Source organism: Notothenia coriiceps, unplaced genomic scaffold, assembly GCF_000735185.1.
Source record: "Notothenia coriiceps isolate Sejong01 unplaced genomic scaffold, NC01 NC01_scaffold00000668, whole genome shotgun sequence".
Classification (NCBI taxonomy): Eukaryota; Metazoa; Chordata; class Actinopteri; order Perciformes; family Nototheniidae; genus Notothenia; species Notothenia coriiceps.
In genome coordinates, this window is record NW_011333369.1 from 43768 (window position 1) to 55446 (window position 11679).

General features: G+C 41.0%; 1 protein-coding gene across 1 annotated transcript in view; it reads left to right on the plus strand.

The window, feature by feature from the left end:
• The window catches only part of LOC104956846 (testican-2-like), a 40717-nt gene that overhangs the window by 21351 nt on the left and 7687 nt on the right, over nt 1-11679 (plus strand). The window contains exons 5-8 of the mRNA XM_010784402.1: nt 1996-2004; nt 2509-2554; nt 9782-9896; nt 10186-10291. Coding sequence (XP_010782704.1) covers nt 1996-2004; nt 2509-2554; nt 9782-9896; nt 10186-10291 — 276 coding nt within the window. The remainder of the gene's footprint in view (nt 1-1995; nt 2005-2508; nt 2555-9781; nt 9897-10185; nt 10292-11679) is intronic.

Below are 11679 nucleotides of genomic sequence, written 5' to 3' on the forward strand. Positions count from 1 at the left end.
TTACATTTCGGTCAGATCTGGATGTAAACTGCAACTTGACTAGTTAGCAAAAGCAACGGCTAAGCAGTAATATGGGTTTGATACAGAGGGCGGTGAGGACATTGTCGCCCTGTGCTGTTCTGCGTGGGTTTGATGAATCCATTGAAGACAGATATTAATGCTCATTTTGAGACAACTCAAGTATAAACCATCATCCGGCAGACTCATCTCCAAATGAGTGTACTGTGTTTGCTTTGTAACTGATAAGGCAGTGATGCGTTGTCACCACAAACGAACCCCTCAGGGTAACCACAGTGAACACAGTGCATCTGACAGCTGACATTTACCTAGAAACACCTGTCAGTCACACACACACGCGCGCTGTCAGATAGACACACACAATCATTTCAACCTGTTTCCTGTTTGTTCTTTGTTTCCATCTACCAGGATTTTGTAAAGCTTTTTTAGAGTTCCACTTGAGCTGAACCCAATTGTAAAGCTCATGAGGGATTATGGACTGTCCATCATTATTGCGAACATCAGCAGTGGGGTGAACAATCTGCCATGTTTGATGCGGAGGGTACGTTCCCCCGCTCCGTTTAGCAAGAGGAGATCTTTCTGATGTTATCGGGTAGATTACAGAGCTCCTGGATGCTGAGTGTTTTCTGCATTCCTCTAATCACTTATGTGTATTAAAAAAAAGACACGACAGTTTTTCATAAAAATTCTTCTCTGAGTCATATTTTCTGGTGATATAACTTCACTGCCGTGTGCCAAACTTGTCACCGTGCTCTGCGTCTCATTCTCACTTCCATTGTACACTCAGGAGAATTTATTTTTCCCGAATACATTTTCTGCAGCCTCTCTTTTATGAAATCATTGATTTCCAGTCCTGTCAGCGCGGTAGGACGCTTCCCTCATCGGTCTTGGCAGAAACACAAATACAGAAAGGCTGCTAAATAATGCAGGAGCTGAGGCATCAATAAAAGGAGACATGGGAGGCGTCAGATTAATGGCCAGGTCGTCAACTCTTCGAGGCCTTGCCTTGCTAATGTGTGACTTCATCAGGCCCAACAAGGGTAAATCACACAACCAGCAATCATTCATTAAGCTCAAGTGAGTGTTGAGTTAAATTCAAGACATGAGCCAGTTTACTGGGAGTGATTTCTCTGTCATTGAGCAGGGGGATGAGATAAGCGGTGCAGCGAGTAGAGGATGAGCAGAGCAACAGATAGACCGTTTGGTAGATTTTAAACCTTGAGTGGAGTCCTTGCCAGTAATGAAAAATATTTACCCCTGTGAAACTCAACTGTGAGGGTCTTAGAAGAAGGTACCACCTTTCATGAGGGCTGCTTATTTCACGTGTTGTGTCAGGATTTATCACCTTCCAGGGAGCTGTTTGGCACACTCCTCCAGTACAGTTGATGTTTACGGTGATGAGTAAGTCATCTCTGAGGAAAAGAGGGGGGCGGAGGATTTGTAAATATCTTGACTCATGTTTATTATTTCAGACAGCAATATGCTTACAAGAGCTTTACATCTGTACATGTCTTCTGTCGTATTCCCTTATGAGTGAAGGAAATACCATTATAAGTGTCTAGTTAAGTGCTCTTTTTTATGATATGCAAGAAAATAATATTCATAATGTGATCTTTCCCAATCGTTTATATATCTTTTAAATAATAAAACCCTGATAATATATTTTTTTAATCAAAATAAAACCTTCTGTATTTGTTACACTCATGTACATGTAGCACCGTACACACCAGTGAAATTTGGATTTGGAGAGATTTTGTGTATTTATATTTTTTGCTATGTCATGTATTTCCGTGCACCGATCAGAGTTCTGGGACACTTAATAAGGATGTCTTTTAAACGTACGTTAAATGTTAGAAGAGGGGTTTTAAATGTACATGAAAATTCTTTCTTTGGTTCTTCCAATGTCATTGAATGCAACTTAATACCCTGTACCTCACTAATATTGGCTCTTTTCTCCTTTTGCTGTCATTTCACCAGGAGGTAGAGGTCAGTTCTCTTCAGATTTTTTACACTGCTTTTTCAGCTGTCTTTGTACATATCTCGTTTTCATTCATATCTCATTTCCTTCTGTCTGCTTCTCTGACACTCTTCCTACTCTTCTTTCTGAATTAAAAATCTCCTTCAACTTCCTTTTTTGAAATTGAACGATTAATGTTCTAATTAAGTTGGGGAGGGGGAGGAGCACTTAAAGAAGAGCCATATGCCTCACATACATGTATAGGAACCGGGTGCACATTTGTTGGGCTCATTTCCATACAGTTCATTCCCATCTGTTTGACTCACTAATTATCATGCTGCAAGAATAATGTACACATTATAATCAGTGTACGCTGATACTGTAAACTACTTCTCCTCTATGAAGGTGACAGAGTGTCGATGTGTTGTGCCATCAACAACGCTGTGCACTCAGGCCTGCAGTGTGTGAACTACGTGTCTCATCATTCTCCTCAGATGCTAATACATGATTATTTTCTCTTTGTGTTTCTGCAGGATGATTATGTTCGTACCTGGGATGAGAATCAAGCTTCTAATGAGAGTAAGTGTCCTACCATCTCCTTCTCTCCACGTGGTTAGTTAAGTCACTCAATGCCATTTAACATACATCTATTGTGTTGATCTTTGCTAGTTTAATAGTCTTACATTTATTGCATTATAATTGTGTCTTAATCCTGAGCGTGCAATAAGACATTTTGAGCAAGCACTAAAACTATATTTTGAAAATAATATATTATCAGAATAGTTTAACTTGAGCAATCAAAAAGCTATTGTGTACTCTTCTAAAACCATAATCTAGTTTTATTAACCTCATTAAATATCCATAGTTTCTTTTTTGCTGTCATTATTTCAATTCAAATTCAAAGGCTTTAGTCATATGCACAGTAGTTACAGTGTATAAATGGCAATGACAATCTTAAGTCCCAAGCTCCTCCAACATTGCAACATAGTTATATAGGACATAAAACAATGAAACAAATACCATTTTTAAATGATATTAAAATACTGCAAGAAGAAACAGTAGAATATATTAGAATACAAATAGTGCTTGATACAAATTATGTTAGTGCATATTAAAAATGTCTCCTTACAAAATATACACCATACAGTATATGCAGTACAAAACATTTCTATAATGACAAAAAATGCCTGGTTTTCGAAAAATATTTTGTAATAGTCTCGTTAAGAAAGTTTCCCTGAGACACTATTAATAAAAAGATAAGATAGTCCTTCCCCTCAATGCTTTTTTTTAAATCTCATTAAAGATACAGATGGAATACTTCCACTAAAGCATAATGTAAATCCACAGTTGTGTAGCTTGTTGGAGTACGTTTTAGGTGCAGTTTCTTCTTCATTGACTCACCCTCTCCTGTCGGGCAGATTTCAGACTCTCTTTTTGAGCTCACCATTATACAATTCTGTAAAATCTTGGCGGCCTGACAGCTGACTCCCAGCCCTGCAGATTTCACCTCACTCGTCAGGAATGCATTTCTTCGGTGGCAGCAAAAAACTTCGCACAGACATTGAGAAAGTCTCTAGCCTAGCAACAATAAGACTATAAACAACCCATAATGCAACACTGTTTTAATGCTCATTATGTAACACAGGGATAGGCACAACACAAGAGACAACAAAAACACATTTGCTACTCTTGAAATGTCTAGTCCATTATCATGTAAGATGTGTTTTTTATATGTACAGTCTATGTTTTAAAGTATCTTAAAGATAACCAAGGGTAAATAGCCAAATCTAAAGTAGATCCAAATCAGTCCAAGATAAAAAATAAGGCAAACAATTCTAATTGAACCCAATCCGGTAGTTTATTTTCGTGCAAATTTTTTTTTCTGTGCTCAAAATGCCTCACCACAGCTCTCGATATAGACACCAACTTAAAATCCTATACATGTACGCAACAACTAAATTAAAAATGGTATGACGTCCGGGGATGCATGATGATGCAGTGAAATCAAAGCCACATGATTTATTAAAACGAACTGCCATTAGACTGTGCTGTAGCATTTGGACTGAATCTGTGGCCTGTGTTCAAACTGTGATGATTCATCGTGTTAGACAGCGTTGCGTACGCTTTGCGTTTGTACTCCGGGGTCATCCGCTCACTGTCCACACTTGTTGTGAGTTCCTCAGCAAAAGAAAAAGGTTGGAAGATGTTAGCACTCTGTTTCATCGGCTTGAATGGATCCGATGTGCCTCCCTTAGGAGATGGTAAACATTGTCTGACTTCAAAATATCGCTACTTTATCCTGCTTCCTCGTTTATTTCCTTCTTCCTGCTGCAGTCTTGTGCGTGAGTCATGCTGATGTCGGAAATCTATCCTGGACTCCTGCTGAGACTTAATTGAGTCTCTGCAAGATGAAGTCATGACAGAGTCGTGTCCTCGACCATTGTCGGTTGATTTGCAGCTTAAATGAAGTCGGCTGAATGGCAGAGTCCATTAGCGCAATTTCCAAAGGGCTTAATGAAGGACTAATTATGCAATGAAAGGCCAGAGAGAGAAGTAAAAGCATGAGAGGAGAGTGAGACAGAGATGGGGGGCTAATTCGCCTTGATTTAGTGTAAAGTGACTGACATCAACATTATTCCTGCCAACTCCAAGGCATATGGTGAGGAGAAAAATGTGAAATAGGGGGAGGAAGAAAGCTGGCTTGTGTAAGAGAGCATGATAGGGTGAAAATGAAAAAAGTGTTAAGTGAAAGAACGTCTTTGTACTTTGTTCATCTGTCAAGAGGAAGCTGTTTGTTCCACAGGAAGAAGACGAAGAAGGGATCATTAGCCTGTCACATCCCATTCCCAAAAGCATGATACAATACACCTGTAATGAGCTGTCACCCTTTTGTGTGTCGTCACATGTGGATCTGAGGTGCTTCGCAAGTAGTTTAAATCTGAACACATCCTGAAACCGTCGTTTACTTTTACAGAAATATTCACTACCTGACTCATCTTAGAATAGGCTCCTTGCTATCGAAGAATTGCTTTGATTTCTGAAGGTTTTGTTCAGATGTCTTTTAGTTTCAGCAGTTCCGCGGTCTGGTTGAGGGTAGAAAATGTAGGTGTAGTAAACTTGTTTTAATATTGCTGTAGTTTTGTCTTGTGTAGCTAAAAGTATTGACTGAGACTTTGTTGAAATACATTTTCTGCAGAGCAGAAGAGTCAGACTGCATCGTCCAATAATCTGCGGCTCCATGTTCTTTATATTCTCCATATTCAACTCTATTGGGTTACTATAATAATGTGCAAAATCGAGAACGTGATCTGTGCTGATGTTAAATGTGAGCTCTGTATTTTTGATAAAAGGTTTTGAGCCATCTGACCCACCGTATTAACATTCATTGTGTCACGATCTGTCAGTGTTGTGTTTTGTCTTGTCTGGATCTGTCTTTGGTTTCCTGTCTGTGTGTGTTCCCTCCTACCTGTTTTCTTGATTGTGTTCACCTGGTGCCCTTGTGTTTTCTCCTCCCTCCTCAACTGTCTCTGGTTTCCTTGATTAGACCTGTGTGTATTTAAGTTCTGTTTTTTCTGTCTGTCATGTTTGGTTTGTCGTTTGTCTGTGACTGTGTTCACCGGGGAGTGTTCTGTTTGTTATCCTTGAAATAAAGGTATTTTCAGTGTTATCTGCATTTGGGTCCTGCTTGCTTCACTCAACCTTAACACATTGAAACCTGATGTACTTATATGATTCTGTTTTCTTCTTCAAAGTCGCTTTGGATAAAAGCGCCAGCTAAATGCAATGTAATTCATATTGCTTTAAAATAACTAGCCAAGTGTCCGACCAACTGCATCATCATCAGACAATTCTGCATCTAGATTTGTTTGTGCTAGAATTCATTGCAGTCATTAGCCATTTTATTTTTATGTAGTCCTAGGTTTTGCAGAACCATCACATATTGAAGTACACTGGCAAATGAGTTGAAATAATACCCTAACTTTAGTTAACCTAACAGAGATTTGTCAAATTCAAAAGTGGCATTGCTATAATGACGGGAATTCAAATATGTGTGCTTAGCTTCTAAAACACTTTAGCAAAGCTCCATATGTTTGCCTTAGGTTGCCAAATGAAAAGTACTCTGCTTCTTTCATTCCACACGCGGTATAAAGCCCTTCATCTATCTATTTCCCTTTCTCTGGTTTTTGACATGAGTGTACTATCTCCCTCCATTGATCTGCCTTCCTTTATGAGTGGCCTAATGAAGCGAAGGAGAAAGAACAGGAGATTTGTCCCTCTGAGACATCACAAAATCAGCGTGATGTCTTTGCTCCGGAGCTCAGATGAGCCTGCAGGCCTCATTTCTCCGCCAGACTGCTGCAGTGCGTGTAGAGGAGGACAAGGCTTTTGAACTGTCAACCTTCCTAACGCACAGACAATCAGTGGTAACAGCAGACTGGGCTGGAAATCTGCATTCAGGCCCCGCAGCAGCTGACTCCACTCCGCTGAGCAGAGTGAGGGAGAGGTCAGGGTAATTTGTAGTCGATTTCTACAGTCAATTCATCAACTGATTGAATCACCTCTCACTAAACACAGTAAACACTGCAGGAGAGTGGCTGTAATTTGGACTTGTAAGAACAAACAACTGCACACACACAAATACACATGCACACACACTCAACGGTTTGTCTACAGCACTCACAGAAAACCTTATTTCCAAGAGTTTTAAGAGTACCTTGGATTTCAACAGGCAGCCAGAGAGGCCAGGTGAAAGGTGGATGGAAACTTTCTGTCCAATCAATGGTGTCAGATCAATGGGGGACTAAGGAGACAGGAAAACACGCTGAGTCCACACTCCACAAGGTCTAGATGTCTGATACCTCTTGATGCTATTGATAAATCCTGTTGCTTAGAGCTTGCTCACACAGTCACACATATGTTAAACACTGCCATCAAACGTCATGTTAAAGCCTTCCACTGGATGTCTGCCCGCCAGACATTTTTATTCAAATCCTGCCCTCTGCTAAACCTTTCCACAGCTATTAACACGTTTTAACTCCACTATATTACACTGAACCAGACCCTTCCCCCAGCAGGGAATCTGCACAGCTCTTTATAAACGCTGTACACACCTTGTGTCTGGATTTAAGCAACTCTCAAACTCTAAAAGCAGCATCTACAATCCTCCAGGGTCTACCGCTGCCCTCCTCACCGTCACACTCCACACATTTGTCCAGTGTCGCCCCTTACTGCTCTCCCTCCTCCGGGCCACCTGGGGCTGCTTCTAACTAATTCTAAACCCAACATACTGTATAGACTGTGAAGGGATCGGCATGTTACTCCAGTGGAGAGACAAGCCTCCCATGTATTTATTATCTTCTTGCTACTAAATCTCCTCCATTAAACATCCTCTAAATACGCCCTAAAATAAATCCTTTACGTGTTGTCTACGTTTAGCTTGAATAGTCAGCACCCACACCTGCTAAATATGGAAGTAAGCAACTAAATGAAATGTTTGTGTTTTCAGCTTGTTACACTGCCCACTATAGTTAAAAAAAAATCAATGAATGCTGGTTAAAGTTTAGACCTTTAGTTTTTTTTTTTTGCCTGTCTGATTATTTTGTGTTCCTGTGGGAACTCAAGCATCTTTTTTGCATTAACTGCTAGACATGTCTGGCTTCATTGTAAACCTAGAAGACAAGATAGCACTGATGATGTTAGAGACTGAGTGTGTAAATAGATAAGAGGGTTGATGATGAGGATGAGGCCTGAGCTCTGCTTCCGTTATCCTCAATCTGCAGGGATAAACCTCATGCAAATCTGGATTGGATTAAACAGAAGCACAGGGGGCCTAATTACGAGCGGTTTACTGCTGCGGGCATTAGTTTAATACCAAAGGGGAGACTTTCGGAAAGTAAAAATGGAAGTAGTTGGGTGCATCTGTGGTTGAATAGAGATGTGTGGATGTGAGGCGGAAAACAATAAACACGCAGGGCCGGCAGAACATGAATGAGAATACACAGTGAGGATGTCAGATTTGTGGAGACAAAGGAATGTGAAAGGAAGGAAGATTGATAAACATGATTGCACCACAGGGGGGTTTGTAGAGGCGGAGGGAGGCAGAGATTTCTCAGAGACACCAGATTGAGCTTCAAATCACAGTCAAACCAGAAATGATTCCCGGTCCACGGAAAGCCTGTTGCTATGGAAACGTCATCATCGCATGCACTGCTTTAATCCGTGGAAGCCTGTTAAATTAACATGAGGCTCAGGCAGCCACCTTATGCTTCTGTACTCACAACACAACGCCGTGCCAGCATTGTAGCCGCTCGCTACCAACAAGATTTATTTACAAATGTTTAGCCATTAGAAGGCAAGATTATCTGCTCTCTTCTTGTACACTGTGTCTCGCATTCATCAACATCTTACGCCTAGGTATTTGTGAAATTCTCACTGGTTGGATTACACAGTACATTGCTTTGCTTACTTGCCCTCTTAGCCACCGTGCTTTATTCCCTTTAGTACCTTAATCTCCTTGCCATCCTTTGTGTCAGGCGTTATCGTAAGCGTTTAATTGGCTGATGCACCGATTCTGCTGATGCACTGGTGTGAATCCGGCAGAGGGGACCTGCATCGAAAGAGAAAAAAGGCAGGAGAGGGTTGAGAAAGAGCAAGAAAAGCTAGGAGATGTGTGAAGTACTGTACAGGGATACTCTCTATACAATCAATGTGGACCGGCATACTGGGCGACCAGAGAATAAGGCTCCTCTGTTGACAGTCCAAATGGATGAGGAGTCTGCTTCTAGGCATTAATGCCTCGGAGCCTCACTGTGTCTCAGTCAGTCAGTTATACGACCTGCTCAGCCATGACAGGAGGGTGTATTGTTTTGGATTTGCTTCTCAAATCAGATATCTGTCGGTTTGCCTCAATAATCCTGGGATGTTGGCAGCATTCATGTATTCAGCCAGCGGAAAGGACAAGAGAGGAGGTCCTAAGCCAGTCTGTGAAATAGTGCCATAAAACAGGATACAGTAAGAGGAGGGGATGAACACAAGCACCTCCTTCATGTAGATTAAAACCCACAATAGCAGTCAGTGAATAACAGGTATTCCCATGTATGATGGATAGTGTAGTAGGTGAATAAAGGTCGGTGGAAGTGAAGAGAAAAGAGTGTGACATCCAGGTCGGCTGCAGGAAGCCTGCTAGGAATAGACAACAGTGTCATATGATGAGTGTGTGTGGGGTGCTGACACACGCTCCAGCATTAGCTGCTAGCAGAGAGTGTGATGGATGAGTGAGCTAGCTATGCACATTTTAGCCTACATTGCGAAAAAAGTATATAACAAAAAAATATACTGTCGGCTATATATATGATACAGTATAAAACGCGATATTAAAAACAATCTTAAAGTAGTAAATATAAGAAATCTCAGTGAGGTGTGACTTCCTCCAGACCATTTTAAGGGAATGGAATAGATTATCTTGTGGCTACTTTTACATTAAGATGATTTTACGCAAATTAAAACAGCTGCAATGCAACTTTAATTTGTCTGGGTTTTTTTGCTGGTCGAGAGTTTTTCTACCCTCTATGAAGCACAAACTGCATCAGGATGCATATTTGTTACTAGTGCAAGACCAACAGTATTGCAGCGCTCTATTAATTTAAACTGACTCAGGTTATGCTGAGCAAATACAGGGGAGAGATTTGGGATTTCAGACTGCCAGTGAATAGTAGGATGATGGGCAAAGAAAGATAGAGAAAAAGGTAGAAAGGGAAGCAGTGGCCATATATACAGCATGCATCACATGTTTCTATTTTCTCCCAGATGTAGACACCACCAAGGACCCCTGTCAGAAGGTTAAGTGCAGCCGACACAAGGTGTGTATCGCCCAGGGCTACCAGAGAGCAGTGTGCGTCAATCGCAAGAAACTTGAACACAGGTGAGTGTGTGTAGCCCCTGGGCAAGAACTGACTAACTCCCAAAACACATTGTTAAAAAATGCTCACATTAACACGAGGTCGACACCAACTAGTTTACATTAAGTATGTGCTGCAAAAATGTGGTAATAATAAAGCTTGTCTTAGTGCTGTAGCGCTCCCTGCTGTTTAATGATAAGCTAATACATTCAGACACCAGGGAGGAGGGCTGTTTGCTCCATGTTCAGGTCGGTGCTGCTGTGTCATTTGCTCTGCGAGGCTGAAGTGTTTTTGGTGTCCTCTGTCCTGCAGACTGAAGCAGCCCGCTCTCAGGTCTCCTGAAGGAAACTGTCTGCCCTGTCCCATCTCCTCCTCTGGGCCTGTGTGCGGATCAGACGGACGCAACTATGCCTCAAAGGTACACTAAAGCAAAACGAACCTATAGGGCTTCGCAGCAAATCCTTACGAGTAGTTTTTTTCCTAAAGTGGCTTTGTGTCTCCCAAATAATTGTATTATCCAACCATTGGACCACCATTGGGGTCCAAATGAATAATTTTAAGCTGACTCTAACACATTTTTTAATTTAACTAAATGAGTTATTGAAGGTTATACATCTGAATAGCTTGTGGGAATAGTTTGCTTTAATTATTCAGTGGCCACTTTATTAGGACCACTGATAGCCAAATCAAACAATCCTAGTCCATTTCTACCTTTATAAAGGTTTTATAGTTGTTTATATTTTTTTACTATGATAACAAGGCTGTACTTAGTGGTGCTGTTCCATTATGTTGAATCACAATGGCAGGTACTATATTATGTGCAACACATTTATATAAATGGGCGTAAACCAAATAATAGAAACACCTTTCAGTATAACACACTATAACTCAACAGCACCACAAATTGAAAGTTAAATCATCACTGCTGATCACCCTACTGTACACTTTCTGCCCAACACCAAACAACAGAATATGTTCACAGACTGGTTGTCTGTCTCGTGCACTCCTGTAGGGATATAGTGACAGAAGACAGAAAGAAAGCTTTTTTTTTTAATCAAAGACGCCAACTGCGGCTTTACTATGTCAATATCATGATTGCAGCATTTTTCTGATGCCCCTAATTGGCCAGAAAAATGAATAGAATAGGTTTAAACATAAAGAAGAACATCCTTTTCTCCATCAATGTAATGAGCATTTCTCTGAAAATAAAAGACGGTAGAAATAATCACTCTGGGGGAGGAGGGTTGGGAATCTTTGGCAGTGAAACAATGTGGCCTCCGAATAGCATATCATCTGCATGCTTTACCATGGCATATGTAGTGTTAATAACATTTGCTAAAATAGTCCTGACACCTTGTACAAGTGAAGCTTTCTAACAGAAACAGACACGTATACAGGATGTATAACAGTATGTGCATCTGTCTGTAAATAGTGACGTTCACCCTGCACACTCAGAGTCTCAGGGAGGGGGGAAAACCGAGACAAGGAGCCATGATATATAGCCTCAGAAGGACCAATTGGTGGCCTGTGGTGACAGAATCCCATGTGTTTATTGATTTATGCTTTGTCTTTTGGATCACTATTCCCGACCTTGTGTGCAGGCAGAGGTTATAGAGCGCATTCATGAGAAGGCTCTGATTTAAATTAAGGCGTACAGTCAGACACTCCATGAATATTTGATCTGTGTTGCAGCAATAACTCATTTTTCTTCACCTTTGTGTCCCGTTGTGGATGTTGTCTCTCTGTGTGTGTGTGTGTGTGTGTGTGTGTGTGTGTGTGTGTGTGTGTGTGTGTGTGTGTGTGTGG